This window comes from Phyllostomus hastatus, unplaced genomic scaffold (assembly GCF_019186645.2).
Source record: "Phyllostomus hastatus isolate PE091 unplaced genomic scaffold, TTU_PhHast_1.1 phas_contig_17, whole genome shotgun sequence".
NCBI lineage: Eukaryota > Metazoa > Chordata > Mammalia > Chiroptera > Phyllostomidae > Phyllostomus > Phyllostomus hastatus.
This window is the reverse complement of record NW_025333664.1, coordinates 46828827-46854079: the sequence shown is the minus strand read 5'-3', so window position 1 is coordinate 46854079 and position 25253 is coordinate 46828827. Positions and strand designations below refer to the sequence as shown.

Below are 25253 nucleotides of genomic sequence, written 5' to 3'. Positions count from 1 at the left end.
TGCAGTACAGATTGACCCATCTTGGGCACAGCCAACCCTGGAGGAATCAATCATAAACTCTGGATTCCTGGTAGCTCTGGAAAGGCTGACTAGGGCTAGGCATGGACAGCATTTGACCCAGGCTACAGCAGAGCCATATCCAAAAAGAGAATCCAGCAGGCAAGCACCAAACTCTGCTGAGACAAATTCCACTTTGTTCTTTTTCATTATGTTTTCCTTTTATAGACTTTTCATTAGTTTTTCTATTTTTTCCTTTCTTATTTTTATTGTTTTATTTTTCTGTCATTATCTCTTACTTTACTCTTACCAGTGATTACCCCAATGTTCCCTTCTTTCCTTTTCTTATTTCTGTTATTCTTTCTCTTTCATTGTCCCTTTTTTTTCTCCTTTCAACTCATTGTTCATATTAGTTCTCCACCCTTTCCTCCTCCCATAATTACTTCTCTGTCCATTGGTGTTGACTTAGTCTTTTCCTTTTATTTCTCCTGTTTCCTAATATTCCATTTATATTTCCACCTATACTATTCTCTGATGTTTTGTCATTGAAATTGCTGCTGTTGTTTGGGGGGGTTGCTTGTTTTGGTTTAATTTTTTGTATTGTTTTGATTTGTACTGCCAGCGCTTGTACCACAGCGTATAAGATATGACGTGGGTTGAGCCTCTCAGTCAAGACAGCCAGAAGGAAGAACTCACCAATGAACAAGCCAGTAACAATCAAGACCCAAATACAACAGGATAGCCTATATAACCCACACAAAGGGCATTCCCTGACCCTCTAGCTCAGGAGATCAAGGTGTTGGTACCACTGGGTAACACAGGCTTCCTACCACATAAGTCTGCCCCACTGGATGGGGATTCAAAGCAGATCTATTTATAACATAGAAATAAATAAAAAGAGGTAGCTAAAAGGAGGAGACAAAGAAAGGACCTTCCAGATGAAAGAAAAGGAGAAATCCCCAATAAAAGAGCCAAATGAAATTGAGGCAAGCAAATTATCAGACACTGAGTTCCAAGTAATGGTTATAAGAATGTTCAAGGAACTTAGTGAAAACTATATCAGCAAGGAAAAGGACATAGAAACATCAGCAATTTAGAAAACAAGGTAGATAAAAACACCCAGTAAGAGCAACAAAATGAAAAAAAAATTAAAAAGAATATTTTAAAGGAGCTTTGAAACAACAAGAAATGTAATAATATTCGCATTGTAAGGATACCAGAAGAAGAAAGGGAGCAAGGGATAGAAAACTTCGCTAACTTGGTGAAGGAAAAAGTACACAAGTTCAGGAAGCATGGGGTCCCAAACAAGTGAATCCAAAGAGGTCTACACTAAGACACATCACAATTAAAATGGTAAAGTATAAAAACAAAGAAAGAATCTTAAAGGCAGCAAAGAGAAACAATTAGTTACCTACAAGGGAGGTCTGATAGGGCTGTGAGGTTATTTCTCAGTAGATAATACAGGCCAGAAGGAATTAGCATGAAATATTCCAAAGTAATGAAAAGCAAGCACCTGTAACCAAGACTACTCTATCCAGCAAGTCTCTCATTTAAAATGGAAGTCAAAATAAAGAGCTTCCCAGAGAAGAAAAATAGGTCTGAAGGAGTACATTTCCATCTAACCAGCAGTACAAGGGATGCTAAAGGGACTGCTTTAAGGAGAAGAAATAGAGAGAGAGGAACACAGGTCAAAGGGAAAAAATGACAGTAAATATCTATCAATAATAATGTTAAATGAAAATGGATTAAATGCCCCAATCAAAAGACAAAGGGTAGCTGGATGGATGAGAAAACAAGAACTGAGTATATGCTGTCTACAAGAGGCCCACCTCAGAACAAAAGATTTACACAGACTGAAAATGAAGGAATGGAAAATATTATCACATGCTAATGAATATGGGAAAAAAAGCTGAGGTAGCAATACTTCTCAGCAAAATAGACTTCTAACAAATAGACTTCAAAACAAAGGCCATAATAAGAGACAAAAAAGGGCATACATAACATTTAAGGGAATCCAACAAGAGAATATAACCCTTGTAAACATATATGCACTCAATATAGGAGCATCTGGATATATAAAGAAAATCTTGAAGGGCTTTAAAAGAAGATCAACAGCAATGCAGTCATAGTAGGGGATTTTAACGCACCATTCTCAACAGTGAACACATCTTCCAGACAAAAAATCAACAGGGATATAGCAGCATTAAACAACACACTAGATCAAAAGGATATAATCAATATCTATAGAACATTTCACACTAAAGAAGCAAAATAATAAATTCTTCTCATATGCACATTGATTACTCTTAAGGTAAACCACATGCTAAGACACAAAACTAGCCTTAACAAATTCAAGAAAACTGAAATCATATCAATCATTTTCTCAGATCACAATGACCTAAAACTGGAAATCAACCTCAAGAAAAAAAAACCCAAAACATTCAAATATACAGAGGATAAATAACATAGTATTAAATAAAGTTGGGTTAACAATGACATCATGGAAGAAATCAAAAGTAACTGGAAACAAAAGAAAATGAACATACAACCACCCAAAATCTATGGTACACCATGAGCGCATTCCTGAGAGGGAAGTTCATAGCATTACCTAAAGAAGATAGAAAAATGTAAAATAAACAACATAAACCTACATACAAAAGAACTACAAAAACAATAAACAAAGCAAAAAAAGCCAGAGAGTAGAAGGAAACAAATCAAGATCAGCCCAGAAATAAATGACACAGACTTAAAAAAAAACAATTCAAAAGATCAAGAAATCTACAAGCTTGTTCTTTGAAAAAATAAGCAAAATTGACAAACCTTTAACCAGACTCATCAAGAAAAAGAGAGAGGACCCAAATTTAAAAAAAAAAGTCAGATATGAAAGTGGAGAAGTAACAACTAATACCACAAACATACAATGGATTGTAAGAAATTACTACATACAGCTATATGCCAAGAAATTGGACAACCTGGGTGAAATAGGTAAATTACTAGAAATATACAATCTTCCAAAACTGAATCAGGAAGAAGCAGAAAATCTGAACAGACCAACAGCTAGTGATATTGAAGCAGTAATCAAAAAACTCCCAGCATACAAAAGCCCTGGACCAGATGGCCTCAGAAGAATTTTACCAATTATTCAAAGAACTAAAACCTATCCTTCTGAAACCATTCCAAATAATTCAAGAATAGGGAATACTTCCAAACTGTTTTTTAGGACACCAGTATTATTCTAATTCCAAAACCAGGAAAAGACACAACAAAGAAAGAAAACTATAGGCCAATATCTCTGATGCACATAGATGCTAAAATCCTCAAAATAATAGCAAACTGGATCCAGCAATACATCAAAAAAATCATAATCCATGATCAAATGAATTTTATTCCTTGGATGTAAGGACGGTACAATAACCACAAATCAATAATTGTGATACACCAGTGGTCTCCAACCTTTTTGGCACCAAGGACCGCTTTCATGAAAGACAATTTTTCCATGGATGGGAAGGGGATGACAGGAGGTGGAGCTCAGGTGGTAATGTAAGCAAAGCTTCTCTAGCTTGCTCACCAGCCACTCACCTCCTGCGGTGCAGCCCAGTTCCTAACAGGCCATGGACCAGTTCTGGTCATCAGCCCAGAGTTTGGAGACCCCTGAAATATATCACATAAACAAAATGAAACACAAAAATCACATGATCATATCAATACATGCAGGAAAATTATTTGACGAAATCCAGCGCCCATTTATAATTAAAACACTCAGCAAAGTGAGAATAGAGGAAGCATACTTCAATGTAATAAAAGCCATATACAAAAAACCTACAACCAAGATCATAATAGGAAACTAAAAGCATTTCCCTTAAGATAAGAAACAAAATTGGCATGTTTGCTATCACCACTTTTATTCAACATAGTACTCGAAGTCCTAGCCACAGTGATCAGACAAGAAGAACTACTCTGGCTGGTGTAGCTCAGTGGATTGAGCGTGGACCTGCAAATCAAAGGATTGCCAGTTGGATTGCCAGTTGGATTCCCAGTTGGGGCACATGCCTGGGTTGTGGGCCAAGTCCCCAGTAGAGGGTGTGTGAGAGGCAACCACACATTGATGTTTCTCTCCCCTTGCTTCCCCTCTCCCTAAAAATAAATAAATCTTAAAAGAAAAAAAAGAAGAAATAATAGGCACCCAAATTGGAAAAGGGGAAGTAAATGGCTGTCATTCACAGGTGATGTTTTACTTAGAAAACCCTATAGGGTCCACCAAAAAACTACTCAACCTGATAAATAAATTCAGCAAAGTACTGGAATACAAATTGATGCCATTTTTATACACCAATTATGAACTATCAGAAAGAGAAACTAAGAAAACAATCCCATTTAATATTGCAACCAAAAAAAGTAAAGTACCTAGGAATAAATTTAACTAAGGAGGTAAAATACCTGTACTCTAAAAACTATGTGACTCTGAAGAAACAAACTCAAGAAGATACAAGTAAGTAGAAGCATACACCATGTTCATGGATTGGAAGAATGAACATCATTAAAATGTCCATACTACCCAAAGCATCTATAGATTCAACGCAATTCCTATTAACATACCAATGGCATATTTCATAGATTTAGAACAAATATTCCAAAAATTTATATAGAACCAAAAACGACCCCAAGTATCCTCAGCAATCTTCAGAAAGAAGAAAAAAGTTGAAGGGATTACAGTATCTGGTATCAAACTATACTACAAGGCCACAGTAATCAAAACAGTCTGGTACTGGTATAAGAACAGGCACATATGTCAATAAAACAGAATAGAGTTCAAAAATAAATCCATGTCTTTATGGTCAATTAATATTTGTAAAGGAGGCAGGGTATACAATGGAGGAAAGAGTCTCTTCAATAAATGGTGTTGGGAGAACTGGACTAAAAAAAAATGAAACTAGACCACTAACTTACACCACACAGAATAAACTCAAAATGGATAACACAGCAAATATAAGCAGTGATACCATAACAATTCTAGAGGAAAACACAGGCAGTAAAATTTCGGATATCTCACACAGCAATATTTTTGCCAATATATGTCCTACATCAAGGGAAATAAAAAGTAAACAAATGGGACTACATCAAATTAAAAAGCTTCTGTATAGCTGAAGAAACCATCATCAAATGAAAGGGTAACCGACTGTATGGGAGATCGTATATGCCAATGATACATCGGACAAGGTTTTAGTCTCCAAAATATATAAAGAACCAGGAAGACAAATAATCCAATTAAAAAACAGGCAAAGGACCTGAATAGACACTTCTCCAAGGTGGACATACTAATGACCCACAGACATATGAAAAAATGTCCAACAGCACTAGCCATCAGAGAAATGCAAATTAAAAGCACAATGAGATATCACCTCACACTTCTCAGAATGGCTATTATTAATAAATCAACAAATAGCAAGTCCTGGCAAGGATGTAGAGAAAAGGGAACCCTATTATATTATTGATGGGAATGCAGACTGGTGCAGCCACTTTGGAAAACAGTATGACATTTCCTCAAAAAATTACAAGTGAAACTGCCTTTTGACCTAGCAATTCCACTGCTGGGAATATACCTGAAGAATCCCAGAACACCAATTCAAATGAATTTTAGGCACCCCCATGTTCATGGCAGCACTATTTACAATAGCAAAGATTTGGAAACACTCTAAGTGCCCATCAGTACATGAGTGGATAAAAAACTTTGGTATATTTACACAATGGATTACTACGCAGCAGAAAGAAAGAAGAAATTCCTACCTATTATGAAAAGCATAAATGGAACTGGAGACCAGTATGTTCATTGAAATAAGTCAGGTGGTGAAATACCACATGATCTCACTTATAAGAGGTATGTAATGAACAAAATTAACTAATGAGCAAAATAAAACCAGAGGGATAGAACAGACCAATAGCTTTAAGAGTGGAGGGAGGAGGCTGGAACTGACTGAAAGGTGAAGGGATTAGTCAAAGAACATGGTGAAGGACATGAGGACAATGGTGAGGGGACTGATCATGGAAGGGGGGACTAGAGGAGGGGTGAAGAGGGAAAAAGTGGGACAACTGTAATAGCATAAAAAACATTTTTTGCCCTGGCTGGCGTAGCTCAGTGGGTTGAGGGCGGGCTGCGAACCAAAGTGTCGCAGGTTCGACTCCCAGTCAGGCCACATACCTGGGTTGCAGGCCACGGCCCCCAGCAACCGCACATTGATGTTTCTCTCTCTCTCTCTCTTTCTCCCTCCCTTCCCTCTCTAAAAATAAATAAAATCTTTAAAAACTATATTTTTAAGACTTCTGGCCAAGATGGACACATATACAGACACACTGTGCCTCCTTGCACAACCAAGATAGGGACAACAATTTAGAAACAGAATAATAACCAGAACTGACAGAAAATTGAACTGTATGGAAGTTGGACAACCAAGGAGTTAAAATAGACATGTTCATCCAGACCAGTAGGAGGGACAGAGTCAGGAAGCCGGGTGGAAAAGGGTCTTGTGGCACATTAGGAGCGGGTGCAAAGACCGCAGCGGGCAGACCCTGGGCGCGCAAGTGGCATCTGGCAAATCCCGGCCGAGAGGTGGCAACTGGCAGGCCCAGCGAGGTGGTGACTGTGAAGCAAGGCACTGCGCGCAACCCAGCAACCCACGATCCCAGCACTGGGAAATAGAGCCTTAGGGCACTGATTGAAAACACCTGTGGGGGTTGAGGTGCTAGGAGAGACTCCCAGCCTCACAGAAGAGGTTGTTGGAAAGACCCATGGGGTGTACAAGCCCACCCACATGGGAATCATTACCAGAAAAGTCCAGTTTGCTTGGGGAAAGCGGCGGAAGGGATTGAAATCAGCAGAGAGTGGAGCAAGCATCATAGTTCCCTCTTTGACTCCGTCCCTACATAAAGCGTCACACCCAGCAACTGAGTTGCCCTGCTCAGGTGAACACCTAAGACTCCGCCCCTTAACGTAACAGGTGCGACCAGACCTCCCCCCCTCAAAAAAAGATGGCTCAAACAGAAGAACAAATGAAAGCCCCAGAATCCATCCTTTTAAGCGACCAAGGGACAGCCAACCTATTGGATGCACAGTTCAAAACACTGGTGATAAGGATGCTTACAGAACTGGTTGATTTTGATCACAAATTAGATGAAAAAAATGAAGGCTGTGCTAAGTGAAATGAAGAAAAATACACAGGGAACCAATAATGATGGAAAGAAAACTGGGTCTCACATCAATGGAGTGGACCAGAAGGAAGAAAGAAACAACCACACAGAAAAGAATGAAGAAATAGAATTCAAAAAAATGAGGAGAGGCTTAGGAACTTCCAGGACATTTTTAAACGTTCCAACATCTAAATTATAGGAGTACCAGAAGAAGAAGAAGAGCAACAAGTGGAAAACTTATTTGAACAAATAATAAAGGAGAACTTCCCCAATGTAGCAAAGGAAATAGTCTTTTAGGAAGTCCAGGAAACTCAGAGTCCCAAAGAAGTTGGACCCAAGGAGGAACACACCAAAGCACATCATAGTTACATTAGCCAAGGTAAAAATGAAGGAGAGAATCCTAGAAGCAGTAAGAGATAAGGACACAGGAACCTACACAGGAGTGCCCATCAGACTGTCAGCTGATTTCTCAAAAGCAACCTTGCAGGCATGAAGGGGCTGGAAGGAAGTATTCCACATCATGAAAGGCAAGGACCTACATCCAAGATTGCTCTATCCAGCAAAGCTTTCATTTAGAATGGAAGGGCAGATAAAGTGCTTCTCAGATAAGGTCAAGTTAAAGGAGTTCATCATCACCAAGCCCTTACTATATGAACTGCTAAAGGAACTTATCTAAGAAAAAGAAGGTGATCTAAACTATGAACAGTAAAATGACAACAAACTCACAACTACCAACAACTGAGCCTGAAAAAAACAAACTAAGCAAACTCCTGTTCTAGTTAGAACAGGAACAGAAGCACAGAAATGGAGATCACATGGAGGGTTATCAACAGGGAAGTGGGAGGAGGAGAGAGGGGTAAAAGGTACGGAGAATAAGTAGGATAGATGGTAGGTAGAAAATAGACAGGAGGAGGGCAAGAAAAGTATGGGAAATGTAGAAGCTAAAGAACTTATGACACATGGACATGAACCAGAGGTGGGGAATGTGGGTGGGGGAGGGTGTGCAGGGTAGAGGGGGATAGAGGGGGGTAATGGGACAGCTGTAATAGCATAATCAATAAAATATAAAATAAATAAAATAAAGTATTTTTTTAAAAAAGAAAATTGAAACCATTCTGGAAAGGATTCACCATTCTAGATGGCATTAAAAACATTTGTGATTCATAAGAAGAGGTCAAATTATCAACAGTAACAGGAGTTTGGAAAAAATTTAATTCAACTCTCATGGATGACTCTGAAGGATGAGTTCAGTGAAGGAAGTAACTGCAGATATGGTAGAAACAGCAAGAGAAGTAGAATTAGTAGTAGTGCCTGAAAATATGACTGAATTCCTACAATCTCATGATAAAACTTAATGAAGAGTTGCTTCTTATGGATAAGGAAAACAATGGTTTTTATGAGATGGAATCCACCCTTGGTGAAGATGCTCTGAAGACTGTTGAAAAGATAACAAAGGATTTAGAATATTACATAAACTTAGCTGATAAAACATTGGCACAATTTTAGAGGAACAACTCCAATTTTGAATGAAGTTCTAGTTTGGGTAAAATACTCTCAAGCAGTATTGCATGCCACATGGAAATTGTTGATGAACAGAAAGAGTCAATGTATGCATCAAACTCTATTATCCTATTTTAAGAAATTGCCACAGTCACCCCACCCATCAGCAATCACTACTCTGATCAGTCAGCAGCCAGCAACATCGAAGCAAAACCCTCCACAGGCAAAAAAGATTATGACTCACTGAATGCTCAAATGACAATAAGCATTTTATAGCAATTAAGCACTTTTTAATTAAGGTATGTACATTGTCTTTTTAGACATAATGCTATTGTACTCTTAACAGACTACAGTATAGTATAATCATAGCTTTTATATGCACTGGAAAACTAAAAAATTAAAGAGTGACTTGTTTTTTGCAATATTTGCTTTATGTGGTGGTCTAGAACTAAACCAAAATATTTCTGAGGCATATCTGTACAAATATTGATTGCCTGCTATGAACCAGGCACAGGTATAGGTACTTAGAATGAATAATTCAACAAAATGAACAAAAAGTCTCTGTTCTCACAGAACTTACACCCCAGCATACCTAATCACATAACTAAAGGAACATTCCACCGGAAACAAAATTATGAAAAATACACCATTTCAGAATTACAGTATGATCTCTTCAAACTCTGCACTGCTTTTTCTGAAAACTATAAAACACTGTTAACAAAAACATCCAAATGTCCATTAACTGATGAATGGATTAGATACATACCTCCATACAATGGAATATTATTCAGCCATAAATCTAAATAAAGTTCTGACACAGGTTACCACATTACTGAACCTTGAAAACATGCTAAATGACAAACCCAATAGGCTACATATGCATGATTTCACTTTTATGAAAAATTCGTAATAGGTGCCCTGGCTGGTATGGCTCAGTAGATTGAGTGCTGGCCTGTGAACCAAAGTGTCACTGGTTTGATTCCCAGTCAGGGCACATGCTTGGGTTGCAGGTCAGGTCCCCAAGGTGGGGGTAGGGGGGTATTGCATGAGAGGCAACCACACATTGATATTTCTCTCCTCTTTCTCCCTCCCTTCCCCTCTGTCTAAAAACAAATAAACAAAGTCTTTTAAAAAAATCATAATAAGCAAATCTATAAAGACAGAAGGTAGATTAGTGATTTCTAGGGGCTGGGAAGAGGAAAGAGAATATGGGAGTTAAACTGATAACAGTTGCAGGGTTTCTTTTAGGGGTGATGAAAATGTTGTAGAATAAGATGCACAACTCTGTAAATACAGTAGAAAAACACCAAATTATATACTTTAAAAGGTCAAACTACAGTAAGTGAATTGTATCTCAGCACATCTAGTTCTTTAACTTATTGAAAAAAATTAAAGGACACAAATATATGGAAGGATATACCGCACTCATGAATTGGATGATTTAGTATGGTAATAATGTCACCTGATCTATAAATTCAGTATCAGTCAAAATCTTAATTATTTTTTAAAATGGAACTTGACAGATTATAAAATTTACATGAAAATGCAAAGTGGTAGAAATAGTTGAGAAACTCTTGAAAAAGAACAAGGTAGGAATGCTTGCTCAAGACATATTATAAATTTACAATAATTATAACAGTGTGGAATTGGTGCAAGAATAGAAGAGAAAGTCCCCCATCCAAAATATACAGATATACTGACACTTGATTTATGACAAAAGTGGCACCACCCCATAGAGCAGCAAGGAAAGGAGAATCTTTTCAATAAATGGTGCTGGTCATCTCAATACCCACCTTCAAATCCAACTTGACTCATCAAAAAATCAATCCCAGTACTATAGATCTCTTTGTGAAAGGTAAAACAATATAGTTCTTAAAAGAATACATAAAAATATCTTCATAACTTTCACATACATACATATACCACTCAGGTTCATTTAGCAGAAATGACTCAGAACTTTGGAAAGCAGTATTCTTACAATTATGGTTTTACCATAGTGAAAAGGATATAAATCAGAAGCAGACAAAAGAAGAGACACATAGCATGAGACCTGGTAGGGCCCCAACACAAAACTTCTGCTGTCCTCTTCCTGTGCAGTCAAGACACATCACTTTCCTGGCACCCTGATGTGTAACAATACACACAGTAATGTCAACCAGGGAAGCTCACACAAGCTCTGAAGTCCAGAACTTTTCCTGGGGATTCACTTTATAGGTGAAGGGATTAGGAAATACAAATTGTTAGTTAGAGAATAGTAATGGAAATGTAAAGTACAGTAAAAGGGATATAGTCAATTATATCCTAACAACTATATATAGTGTTAGAAGGGTATGAGATTTATCAGGATGATCACTTAGTAAGTTATATAATGTCTAACCACTAGGGTATATCCCTGAAAGTAATATAATATTGTATTTCAACTATAATTGAAAAATAATTATTTAAAATAAATAAATATAATTTCCAAAATCATTACAGCTTGGCCTAGTATTAAATTTATGAATAAACTTTCATTATCTGAAATCTTTGGTTATCTGGACGCTACAAGATTACAAGTTTAAAGCTAGACACTACAAAAGCAATGTAAAATAAGTAATATATATTTGGTCACATTAAAGCTCCAATTATGACAATAAAATTGATGTAGTAATTCATAGATGTATATAAATTAATGACAGTTAAAATATCTGAAAGCTAAAATTTAAGCTTTAAAATTTTCATCTTGTTTATATGTATTTGTGTATATTTAAACTTACATATAAAGTTATATTAGAATTGTGAAACTGAGAACCTTATGAATAATAAAGAGAAAAAAACTAACAATTCAAGGGAACATGGTCTTTGAATGTTCAGTCTGCTCTTTAAAAAAGCAAAGAAAAAAATATATCTTATTTGGTGGCTTTTACAAAGAACAGAACTTTCTTATCTTATAGACAGGATCCTAAATCTTTGTGGTTTAATGCTGATTTTTTTATTCACTTTCTGATTAAAATTTCTTATTTCTGAAAGGGTTAAAATTTCTACTAATTGTTATTGCTATAATTAACTTAAATGTTATTTTTGGTTATTTGTATAGCTAAGACTTCAATTAATTTTTGTCTTTAAACACCCATGACTTAGGTCTATACACTAACACTATAAAATGTTTCTTTAATAATTATTTTTTATATAGTTTTTTCTAGATCTAGACTCCAAATATTACATAATAAAAATGTTAAAATGTTTTTTTAAAAGTAAAATACTAGTAAATACTATTTTAGAACTACACAAGAACCTCAGCATTTTCCAAATTTATAAATTAGAATAACAGTGTTAACTTACTTCTTCAGCAGACATGTGAAATCGTAAAACATTTGGCAAAACGCTGCCATATTCCCACCTCAGTGCTCTAATCCGAAGCAATCGGTCATACCTAGGATATTAAGAAGGTATTAGATGGCTTAACAAAAGGGATATTAGAAGTTGTTTTATCAGGAAAGACTTGAGCCTCGTAAGTGTATTATGTGGATTCTATTTGGCTCCTGAGGCAAACCAGTTGTAAGGTCACCTTTGGGACAGTGCAGAAAACATGAATATGGATTGTAAAGACATCTTATTTATTAGAAATGCATACTAGAGTATTCAGTGATAAAATGTCTTGATGCTATACAATAGTGTAGCATAAATAAGTAACATGAAACAAATATGGTAAACATTAGAAATTGTTACAAACAGCCCTGGCCGGGATACCAAAGGGTCACAGGTTCCATCCCCAGCCAGGGTACATATGTGAGGCAACAAACCAATGTTTGTTTATTTTTTTCTTCTCTTCTCTTTTCCCTCCCTCCCTCCCTCCCTCCCTCCCTCTCTCTCCCCCTTCCTCTCTCTCTAAAATCGATAAACATATCTTTGGGTGAGGATTAAAATAAAATTGTTACACATGTATGATGGTTCCATGGGGTTTCATAACACTATTCTCTCTAGTTTTATGAATATTATAATTTTTCATGATAAAAAGTTTTAAAATGGAAAAAAAAAAGAATTTGGAATGTTTATAAAGAGACAAATCTAAGAATTTGTTTTCATTTGAAATGGTTAATTAGGAAACCACATTAAAAATGCTCCATTGTTCCCTGACATCCCCAAGCAAAAACTGAAAGGCTTACAGGTATGCTATAGCGCAGCGTCGGTTTCTTAGCAAAGAACAATGTCGAAATTTGATGGTTGGTATCAAATCACTTCGTCCACCTGACTTTGCTTCATTACTAGTAACAATTGAATAGGAAAAGAACAAATATGTATATTTCAGTATAAATAAAATTTTCAAAGTCAACTAACAATTGACTTACATTCTCGTTTTTATCAGCAGTTAACCTAAGCAAATAGTAATAGCCTCTACTTCAGAGCTTTTATTAATATGTTAAAAGAGAAAAAAGCCAAATAATTTACCTAAGATTATCATGCTATGATCATTTCATTTAACCATTCAGTACTTTGCACTTTTGTATACTGACTAATCTCCATTATTTCCAAAAAACAAAAACTGTGTTTACTCACTTCTTGAAATTCCTTTATCATGCTAGGATAAGAGACAAACCTAACGTCATGGTTCCTTAGATTATGGTCCTATATCATGTTTGTTGATCTTCAACAAATACACATGTACTGTACTTCAGTGTTCTTCACACAGAAAGACAATTTTGATTCTACCCTATAAATGTCCTTAGATATTAAACAAAATTTTAAAACCAGATGTACAATTATTTAATGGGTATAGAGTGTCAGTATAACAAGATGAGAAGTTATAAAGATGGATGGTGGTAATAGTTGCACAATATATGAATGTATTTAATACTATTGAACTGTACATTTAGAAATGATTAAGATGGCAAATTTTATGTTATGTGTATTTTACTACAATTTTTTAAAATTGAGGAAAAACCTAAAACCAAATATACAGAAAAAATAAAAATCTACTTGAGAGTTTTAAAAGAAACCAGGTAATACCTGGCTGGTGTAGCTCAGTGGATTGAGTGCCAACCTGCGAACCAAAGGGTGGCCGATTCAATTCCCAGTCAGGGCACATGCCTGGGTTGTGGGCCAGATCCCCAGTCAGGGGTGTGCAAGAGGCAATCATACATTACTATTTCTCTCCTTCTCTTTCTCCCTCCTTTCCACTATCTCTAAAAATAAATAAATAAAACCTTAAAAAAAAAGAAATGATAAAAAGGATTCCTTCATGGAGTGCATGTTGAAGGCCCTGAAAAATGTATGTCCCACCCAATCATGTCTTTTAGATATAGTCTACATACTTCTGCTACTCTGTGAAAGTCAGATTTATTCTCCATTGTTTACAATGTGTTCTGAACTATAAAATAATAATACAAATAATATGTACCTAACATAACATGAGTACTTTATTAAGTACATAAGGACTTCCTAAAAAATTCACATTTGCACATGAGTAATTTAAAAGAAATAGATTCCTCATTTAGAGCATATTAAATAAATTTCTTTTGACAAATAATTTTAATCAGCAATTGGTAATGGTGATTGTCCCCTTAGAAAGAAACTAGGAGGATAGGAAACAAAATTTTGGATTATGAATTTGCAAAGGGTACAAATACAGGGAATACAGGAAAATCCTTCCCTTATTGGCTAAGGCCTTTTAGGCCACCTCTGTTCACTTTTTACCTAGTCCAAGTCACCTCTGCTGTCACCTGTATGACCAGCATGCCTCCCTCTCCCCTCAACTCCTCCATCCACTGTCCACACAGTAGACAGTGTGATCACTTAAAAAACAAATGCACCACCACCTGCTCCACGCATTTCAAAATCTTAGCTGATATCACACTTTGGCTGCTTACTAAGCTTCAGTCACACTGACCTTCTTTAAGTGTTAGTTTCTCTGAGCACCCCACCCTCTTTCATGACTCAGGGAATTTGTGTATGCTGTTCCTTCTACCTAGAATGCTCTCTGTCCACAATAACTGCCTTGTTAAAAACCTGCTTCTCCTTCAGGCCTCAGCTGACATTTCCCTTCCTTGGAGAGAACTTCCTGATTCCTCGATCTAGTTATATCTTCATTATTCTCTGTCCTAGCATGCTGTTGTGTTTATAGCATGAATCCCAATTTGGTCTATCTGTATTCTGCATTAGACCATGAAGGCCATAGTGACAGAAATCTTGACTACTGTGTTTACAATTAAAATACCAGAGCCATTTATCAGCACATAATTGTTTAGTCCACATTTGTTAAATGAATGAATGAATTGAGTTTAGGACTTTCCATTTGCCTTACATTTACCACAAACCTGTTGTGGTTCATGTCCTCATTCCATCTATAGACTTTTCTGTATCCATCCTTAAACACTGTAGTTGAAAATGTTCCTGTTGTTCTGTAAGCTCCACCAATTGTATTAGCATACTGATTTCTATATCCAAGTAACTGATAAAGACATTGTGCCTTATAAGGCTAATGATGAAACCTCATGTCACAGATCTTCTCTCTAGGTTGGTTGACTTCTAGAGAAGTTAGATTAACTTCTGTCTAGGCTGAGATCTGAATACCTCAACTATGATCTAGAAGTTGGTGTCTGTAAGACTCCTTTGTGTCTTACTCTTCACCAAATCACAGGGATCTATGAAGTTTGTTATATAGCTCAAATTCTCCATTGTGTCAACTACTATGCTTAGCTCTAAATATTCTATAAACCCAGAGCTCTCTCACCTCCAACCTGTATCCTTTTGTAGCACTAGTACTTAATGAACTCCATTCAAGCTATTGGAAATCACGCTGCTCCTGCTAAATTTACATATTTCCTATTCTGTCATCAATGCACTAAGGTATACATAAATGAAAACAAGCAGTGGAAATTATATATTTCACTCTATTAAGGTTTTTATTTGCTTGTATCTCATCTCTTTTAGGTCTATCCTAATATCTTTCAAATCATATCAGTCAAATGACAAATGTTTACTTAGCATCTTCCATATGCCAAGTGCTACTTGAATGGCCATAGATATAACCGTGATCAACACAATCCCTTTGGTTCTGTACACCTAGAGAATAATCAGGCTCACAGAGAATTTAAAAAACAGAAAAAAAATCCAAAAAACTGATATAAGGTTATCTGATTTCAATATCAGTTTTTAAACTTTTTTAAAGTATGAATCTTATCAAAACTTACACATCAGACTGGTTTTGTTCATATAAATTTTTCATCTCCTCCAGAATCTGCCTGAGTCCATCCTCCTAGAACATACAAAACAGTATTCATCCACATTCATTAATTTCCCCCACCAAGTCAGTAGCAATATTCTGTCTATACTGTGTTTATCTTTGATTTACATATCTTATTAAAAAGCAATAGTCGTTTCACACCTACTGTAAGTGTTGGTGAGAATGGAGAGAAATTGGAACCCTCATACATTGCAGGTAAGAATGTAAAATAGTATAGCGCTGTGGAAAACAGTCTAATGGTTCCTCAAAAAGATGAACATATTGCCATATTATCTAGCAATTCCACTCCTAAATATATACTCAAGATAATTAAAAATATATGTTCTTAAAAAACATGTACACAAATCTTCAAAGCAGCATTATTCACAATAGCTAAAAAGTAGAAACAACCCTGGCTGGCATGGCTCAGTGGATTGAGTGTGGGCCTGCGAACCAAAGGGTCACTGGTTCAATTCCCAGTCAGGGCACATGCTTGGGTTGCCAGCTAGGTCCCCACTAGGTGCTGCAAGAGTGCAACCATACATTGATGTTCCTCTCCCTCTCTTTCTCATTCCTTTCCCCTCTCTCTAAAAATAAATAAATAAATATACTCTTTAAAAATAAAAAAGGGGGAAATAACCCAAATGTCCATCCCCTGATGAACAAATAAACCAAATATGGTATATCCATTTGATGGACCATAAAAAGCAATGCAGTACCGATACACACATCAGCACAGGTGAACTGTGAAAACATTATGCTAAGTGAAACAAACCTGACACAAAGGACAAATACTATGAGTCCACTTATCTGAAATATCCAGAATATGCAAATTCATAGAGACAGAAAGTAGAGTAGAGGTTACCAAGGCCTGGGGGGAGGTACAAATGGGAAGTTATTGCTTAATGGTTGCAGAGTTTCTGTTCAGGGTGATGAAAATGTTTTGAATATATGGTTGACAGTTATACAACACCATGAATATAATTAATGTTACTGAGGTATACATTAACCATTTTAAATGGTAACCAAGTTACCATTTAAATTAAAATGGTTAAAATGGTAACTTTTGTTACATATATTTCACCACAATAAAAAAGAAATCAGGAGACCTGGCTGGTGTGGCTCAGTGGATTGAATGCCGGCCTGTAAATCAAGGGGTCACCAGTTCGATTCCCAGTTTAGGGTGCATGCCAGGAGTGCACGCCAGGTCCCCAGTTGGGGGCTCACGAGAGGCAACCACACATTGCTGTTTCTCTCTCTCTCTGTCTCCCTCCCATCCCCTCTCTAAAATAAATAAAATCTTTTAAAAAATCAGGAAAAAAATAATAAAAAGTATTACTGATTACACAACCAACATGCTGATTAAGACAATCTCGAATACAATGAACTGAACAAAATAAGTGAGACACAAAGGAATACATACTGTATGATTCCAACTGGCCTTTTATAGAATTTTGCAACTCATGGCACACTGAATGCAGAAATATGGAAAGACCAATGTAATGTGTAGCTAAGAAAAAGTGAATCTATGGTTGCCTGGTTATAGGCGGGAGGTAGCTACAAAAGGGAAAAAAATGAACACTTGGGGTAAAAGAAATCTTTTTTTTTTAGACTTTTTTTAAAGTTTTTTTTTTTTTCAGAGGGGAAGGGAAAGAGAAAGAGAGGGAGAGAAACATCAGTTGGTTGCTTCTTGCAGGCCTCCAAGCAGGGACCTGGCCCACAACCCAGGCATGTGCCCTGACCAGGAATCTAACCGGTGACCTTTCTGTTCACAGACCAGCATTCGATCCACTGAGCTACACCAGCACACAGCAGGTAACAGAAATCTTGATTAGGGTGCTGGTTATAAGGATGTGCCTATTTTGTTGTATATAAATTATACTTCAATAAACTGATGGCAAAAAAAAAAATCAATAGTCCTACAGAAGAAGTAAAGCATGACAAAAGTAAATAATGTATTATTTACTGAAAAATGATCTTAATGGTTACTATTTAAGAAAGGAAGTGTTTTGGTTTGTACTACAAGAATAGAAAGGCCAAAGGAGTTCTTCTATTATCCACCCTGGGGCAAATTTTTTCAAAATTTGAAAATGTACTTGGAAGGATAAAAGTATTAGTATTCTGAAATTCATAAATGTTACACAATAGGTCTGTCAGCAATTCAAAAATAAGTGACCCATCTATTTTCCCATTCTACTTTTAGGACCAAAATATATGTGTTAACAAAAATGCTTTGGCATTACTGGTACAATTACAAATCACCTATTTAACCCTGCTCAAATACAGGAAAAGATGAAATTCCTGATGAAAAATGTAAGCATGATTTCTACCTTCCCTCTCATCAGCTGGTTCAGAGAAGATAATGAAGAAATTCTTATTTATTAGAATTCAGATGAATATAGTTTTTATCAGCAAATATTATTTTTAAGAAATAATTTAAACTCTTACACAATAGATCTTCAGGTATATAAAAGACAAGTGTAAAATAATTTTGTAAAGATACACCATCTTTCAGATTTAGATCTATAGTGGGAACTGAATTCATTTTGTGCCCCCACCTCAGGCTGTAAGTCCCTGGGAGCCCAAGATAATTTCCCTTAAACTCACTTACCAGTTCTAAATGTAGGAAGTGGGTAACCATTTCAATTTGCTAAACACAGCATCTAACCATGAGAGATCCTGGAATGAACAAGACAGAGTCCCTGCACTACATCCACTATTATCTCACTCAAAAGGATGGTTCTTGAAAGTCATGGGCCTATTGGCCCTCAGATTATAAGATCAATTCTTGGTCTGACCCTGCTCAGCTGCATCAGAATGACAAGCTTCCACAGACTGAGTCTTCCCAGGCTGCTGAGTCACCTGAAAAAGGTGGGTTTGTCAGTGGAAGACATGAATCCAACAGAAGGTGCAAAAGGTTCTCCACCAAACTAAGACATAAAAGAGGGAATGATTTTACAATTTCTAAGTCCCGCTCACCAGAAGTAGTAAAGAAACACTTAACCTACACACCTCTGCATTCCATCATCTCTACTGAACATCATCATCCCCACTGCTGTTTCCTAACTTTGGTCCTGAAGTTAAAACAGCAGACTGGAATCTACGCCCACGTTAAAAGTAAGGCTCTTCTTCGAGTATACTGCAAGTTCAGACAATTCCCTTCACTTGATACATAATTTCTCTTGGCTGTTTCCTCATCTGCAAAATGAGCTCTTCAATCTTCAAAACAAAACTCACCTTCCCCAAAACACTCTCCCTTCTGAACTCCCAAGTTATTTACTCAGCTACCTGAGAGAGAAGCTTCTCGAGATGCCCTAATTCCTTCCCCTCATTTGTTACCCACCCCATCTCCACCCCTGCTCTAATAATTATAAGTCTTATTTGTCTCAAGTTACTAAAACCCAAATACTGATTTCAGGGACCACCGACTAAACAGTTTGGGGCACACAAATCTCTTACCTGGTCCTTTATGACCACCCATAACCATCTCTCTGCCTCCATTCTTTCTTCTTTCCAATCCATTCCCCACAGTGCTGCCATAGATACCCCAAAAAACAAAAAATTACCCAATCACTCCCTTGTCTAAAATCCTTTACCAGTTTCCAAATGCCCTATGAGTGAATACCAAAACTCTCTTAGACCTAGAATCCACCTTCTAGTCTCTGCACACACCATTAGTCACCCTTCCTATGTGACCATGTGTCTCTGCAGTCTGCTATATCCTTTAGCTTGGGATACCTAACTTCCTTTCCACACTCCCTTCTCAGAGTGGTGACCTTATCCTCCTAGGCATGGCTCAAAAGCCCCCTCCTCTACCTCAGCTCACGATGGATTTTTCTTTTGTCATCCTCTTTCACACCTCCTTGGTATAACTTTACACGTTGCATTCTACAGGGTTGGCCAACGAGTCCATAAAGTTTTTTTTCCATAAAATAAAAGGCATGTTTTTCATTTTCACCTATAACTTTATTGATTTGGATATTTTGAGTATGTCAGCTATCTCCCATATGGTATAACATTGACTGTTCTCAATTAATGTCTCAATTTGACTGGTCTACCTAACTGTGGCAAGTTCAGCAAGAAATCTACAACATGGTACTTTCACAAGTTCAATCACAGCACCTTCTCCATATACTCCACAAATCTTTTTTTGCATTTCAGTTGTTTTTACCTTTCTTGAAATAATAAAGCATAATATGCTGAAAACGTTGCATAGTTTTTCCCATGTTCAGTATTAAAATGGCTGCATAAACATTCACCAATTTTGACAGTTTTTTTAAATGCACACTGATATAAAAGCTGTCACAATCTCATCTAACAAAATTGTTTCAAATGAAGTGAAAGACAACTAAGTGCTACTAGAGCCATCTTACTGGAAAAATTAAATGAACTTCTTGGCTAACCCAATATTCCTTATTTTATGCCTCTCTCCCGGCAGAATGTGCCCTGGCAAACACATAATGGCTGCCTATAAGAAATGCAGTCTTATATAGAATTTGGAGTGCAGGTCTGAAGTCAGACTACCAGTGTTCAAATCCTTAGCTTTACTTGTTACTGGCTGTCACCATAATCTCCCCAAGTCTCCATATATACAATTGGAAAAAATGGAAAACAACAGTTAAACCTCATAGGATTATTTATGAGGACAAGAAATAATACAGGTCAAGTGTTTAGCATCCTGATTGGGATAATAGCAATAAAAAAATAAGAAAAATCATAACAGTGATTAGTAGCAGCAACAGTGGTAAAAAGGCTTAGTCATTACTGGTGAAGTATTGTTCAGAGAACCTGAGGTACATCTTCTCACTGAGCACTCACCACAATAAGAATAGGGTACTATTATTATCATCGTCCCAATTTTGCAGGAAATTGAGCAAACAGAAAGTTTGAGTAACTGACCCAAAGTAACCCAACAGGGCCAGAATCCCCAGCCTGGCTCCAGAGGCCTAGCTTTTGTCGGAGTACACAACGTATGTCAGGTTATCATGCAACAGAAAAATGTTTGGTTAAGTAAAGAAACAGCAATAAAGTTATAGAAGACAGTAACGTAAATATATAAAGAAATGCACCAAATTTTTGAGTGAAGTAAGCACGAAGTCTTTTTTTCTTCCTGTACTGCGGCCTGGTTCCAAAGTTTTTGTGCCTGACTTTGGAGTCGACTCCTTGAGAAAGTAAACCCTCCAAGGGAATGGTACGAGAAAAACCCAGAGAGCACCGCCCTTCCCTGCTCTCAGGCCAGACCCCAACGCGCCCATCCAGTCTACTCTGATCCCATCAGCCTCCTCACATTGAATGCCAGCAGCTGTCCTTGGGGTGCGCGCTGCAACTCGCGGACCATCTCCATGGCTCTGTTGCAGAACATGGCGGAGGTAAGGCAGTTCCGTGGCCTTCTCAACCATCCGGTCTCACGCCAAACGGCGCGGTAGGGCTCACAACTCGCAGGTCCTAGGCTACCGGGCCCTATCGTTCTTGATTATCCTGTGCCCCAGCACTGCGCTTTGGCGCCAAACACTCCCAGCCAATAGGAACACGCCGCTGGGTCTCACAGCCTACGGTGTCAGTAAAAGGACAGCAACCTCCGCTGCTCACTTCTCGTTAGAAGTGAAGGTGTTCTTCCCTAGGGTAGGCCTCGGCAACTAGGGGAGAATTGACAGGTCTCCGTCGGAGCCTGTAAACTGAGCTGATTCATTTTTCGAATTACCAGGCGGCTAAACTATCAACTTTGCGCGTCACATAGCTCAACGTAAATGCACGTTTGCCAACTTTTTTCCATATGATTCACTCATTTTCGTTTAGGTTCAAAGAGGTGTGCACTTCAAGGTTAAGAACAAAAGCCCAGAAACTGTGTGCATCAACGTTAGGATGCAGCATTTCGTTTGTTTAGTTTTGCAGCGTGGGTGTTTTTACACAAAAGGGAAACCAACTTTTATTGGGCATCTGTGCGGTAGGGACTATGACATATATTTCACTTAATAATCAGGATTAACCAACCCTAAAGTTGTTTTTAAGACTCTTGGTAATGATTAATTAGGAAACAGAAGTTAGTTAATTTGCCTAAGGTCACACAGACCCTGTATCTAAGCTTTCATCTCCACAGTTCCACCTTTGATGTTAGTCATTTTAAATTATTTGTAAAATAGCTCTAGTCATAAGGTCTACAGAGAGGGAAAAGTGCCCTAGATTAATACCAATTCACAAAGCCATATTCGTGCTTACACGATTATGGAAATTTTCATAAACATGTAGAATAAAAGGTAGTGATTACTGTTATAGGAAATTCATTTTATGTGGTTATTTTTTAAAAGGCCACGTTTTTTAAAAAGCAGTATTACTTGGATTCATTCTAGCTAACCTGAGAAACTATGTCCTCTTTTGCAAATATACAGTGGATGTGTGATCAGAGAAGTAAGTATGGGAAGTGACATATAGCTAAGTATTTTCATTAAATACACAGCTCTACATTGACCCATAGTACAGGATATGGATCCAAAGATCAACAGCATCCACAGCTTTCTTTTGCTATAAATCTTTTTAATTTTGAACCCCAGGCCTGAGATTCACTTCCTCATCTATAAAATGAGAACAATAGTATCCACTTCTGAGGGGCTGTGATGATTCTTTATTCTTTCAGCAAATATTTATGAAGTGTCTACTATATACCTGATATTGTTCTAGACACTGAATATAAAGCAGTGAACAAAGTCCTTGCTCTAGTCTACATTCTGGTGTGGGAAAGCAGCCACACACAAGTAGAAATACATTGATAAATATATTAGTGAAAAACATTAAAAATTCTGTCAAAGAAGGCGAACAGAGTGATGGTGAGACGGCCTGAGGGTTTTGAGTTAATGTTTAGAGAAGGCACAGACCTGAAGTAGGAAGGGAATAAGCCATGGATATGGTGCCATTAGGAGGGCTGAAAATTCCAGGCATCAAGAATGCAGTGCAAAGGCCCCAAGGAAGGTTGTGTGATGGTTGGCAAACATGCCACACCCTTCCTGGGGGCCTCTGTATCAGCAAGGAGGCAGTGATGTTGGAGCAAGGTGAGTGAGGAAGAGGCTAGTGGCTGAGAGTAGATTGAGGGCTAGAGGCTCTTTCAGAAGCTCTTGGTTTTATTTCCAGTGAGATAAGAGAGCCATTGAAGTTTTGGGCAAAGAAGTGACAGGTCTGGATCTAGGTTTTTAAAAAGACCTCTGAAAAAGTTGAGTTAAGTAGACAGAAGTAAGGCAAAAGTGGGGCCAGGAGACCCAGGAGGCCAATTAGGCTACTAAAATAGACCAAGTGAGAAATGATGGCAGCTTGGGAAAAGTGGTAAGAAGTGAGCAGATCCTGGACAGATTTTGAAATGAGATCCAACAAGGCTTGGGGATATACCTGCTGTGTCAAAAGAAGGGAAGAATCAAGGATGGCCCCAGGGTTTAACCTTAGGAACTGCAGTGATGGCCTCATCATCCCCACTGCCAGCCCAACCTGAGGTGGAAAATGTTATGGATGGAACTGAGGGTGGAAAAAGAGTTGGGAGCTCAGCTTTGAACATAATTTAAGGTGCCTATAGAATATGAACTAGAGATACAAATGTAGGTGTCACCATTTTGGGTTGGTATTTAAAACCTGGATAAGACCACTCAGAAAGTTAGTGTGGACCAAGAGTTGAGGACCATATAGGCAAGGCCCTAGTATCAGCAAGAAGGAAACAATCTCTTCTCTCTAGCTTCCCCCCCTAGCTTTTTCATGTTTCCATTAAATAGGATTCAATGAGTATTAGAATAAAAAAATTATTTACAGTTTAGTTGCTGGATTCCCAAACCCCAATATGTGTTGCTACATCACTTTAAAGAATTCACAATTTAAATTCCAAAAGTGTGTTTGAACAAATATGAAAGTTGGTTGTGGTATTTAGTAACATGGTCAATTAAACTGTTTCACAATTTCTAAGTATCACTACAAAGCTAATATGAGGAGTTATTGTATTTCTTAAGATATTTCTAATTGATCTTAAATTATCAGTTGCCAATAGTTTTTACTGACACAAATGTTGAAATTCCAAAAATTACTTTGAGATAAGCAAATCTCTTGATTGTACATCATTCGTAAAATATAATAATAATGCCACATTTTTTAAAAAAGTCAAAGTTATGAAACTAAATTTGTGAAAATGCTCTTATTTTCTCTTCTCTTTTTAGGATGGATTGAATTAGTCCTGGTGGGAGAATAGTTATAAATCATTAGAAAAGAATTATGATTTGTTACTTTTTCTTCTTCTTAAATATTTTATTAATTTATTTAGAGGGAAAGAATTGAGAGAGGGAGAGACATTGATGTGTGAGAGATATATGATTGGTTCCCTTTTGCATACCCCCAACTAGGGACCTGGACTACAAATCTAGGCATGGTTCCTGACTGGGAATCCAACCGGTGACCTTTTGGTTCACAGGCTGGGACTCAATCCACTGAGCCACACCAGCCAGGGCTCTTTTTGTTTTTATAAACCTCTATACAGACATTTCCCCGGTGGGGGGGGGGGGCGGTCATCCAGATTGGGTTTCCAGCATGTAGATGAAAATGGGCCACATATAAACCTGACAAGCTCAGGTGAAGCCTGGGTGAAGGCTTTATAAACTCAGAGTCCTAAAGTAACCACATAGGATGGTCCGAAATCAAAACTAAAAGCAGATCAGAGCAGGGAGTCACGTTGTAGGCTAGAATCTTTCCCAACAAAAGTCAATCTTTTACCTTAACTGAGAGTGTCTACTTTCTTCATTTAAGATAACATACCTTTGGAATGTCAGAGTAATTTTAGGCAAAGGCACCAATCTGAGGAGATCACAAATCCCCTCATTGTTACTATTGATTATTAACTATCCTGTATTCACCAGCATAAAGAAATATGTGTCTACTATGTTACCTTTTATCAATACCAGCGGTTTACACCAGTTTGCTTTCTCCTTCCTCTTTAATCACCAATAGATTACATGTAACCTACTTATATTTTCTCCTTTCATTGTAATGTGTAAAATATGCTGCGTAACTATCATTTTTTGGAGCATTTTCTCATCTTGTTGAGGTTTTGCTTCCCGGCAATTGTCAGGTTGGCTCAAATACACCAACAATTCTTTACAGGTTTGAACGTTTCTTACGTGGACGAGCCTTAGGGGAAAGTCAGAAAGCCTGGGGTGGGAATAAAGGGAAACCAACTTGCCACTGTAGCCCTGGATGGGCACTCACTTTCTGGGCAGCTTCCTTTCCGGATCTGTGAGACAACGGTGAGTACGCAGGCAAAGTAGACCACCAACCCAGGAAGAACCCCAAATCCCATCCAGAGTCAGCGGCTAAGCCTACCCAGGCCGTGACGCTTGTGTGGTTAGGCCCACCC

The 25253-nt window shown here is 37.5% G+C and overlaps 1 protein-coding gene across 2 annotated transcripts in view; it reads right to left on the bottom strand.

Moving 5' to 3' along the window:
- Positions 1-21411, bottom strand: part of GINS1 (GINS complex subunit 1) — a 35526-nt gene extending 14115 nt beyond the window's left edge. The window contains exons 1-5 of one of the 2 annotated variants that reach the window (XM_045832849.1): positions 21168-21411; positions 15849-15913; positions 12825-12923; positions 12001-12091; positions 3577-3648 (exon numbers count right to left, since the gene is read on the bottom strand). In XM_045832849.1, the coding sequence (XP_045688805.1) occupies positions 3577-3648; positions 12001-12091; positions 12825-12923; positions 15849-15913; positions 21168-21242 (402 nt within the window). In that variant the 5' untranslated portion in view covers positions 21243-21411. The remainder of the gene's footprint in view (positions 1-3576; positions 3649-12000; positions 12092-12824; positions 12924-15848; positions 15914-21167) is intronic. The other variant, XM_045832850.1, reaches the window with a different exon arrangement.
- Positions 21412-25253: the final 3842 nt, after the last annotated feature.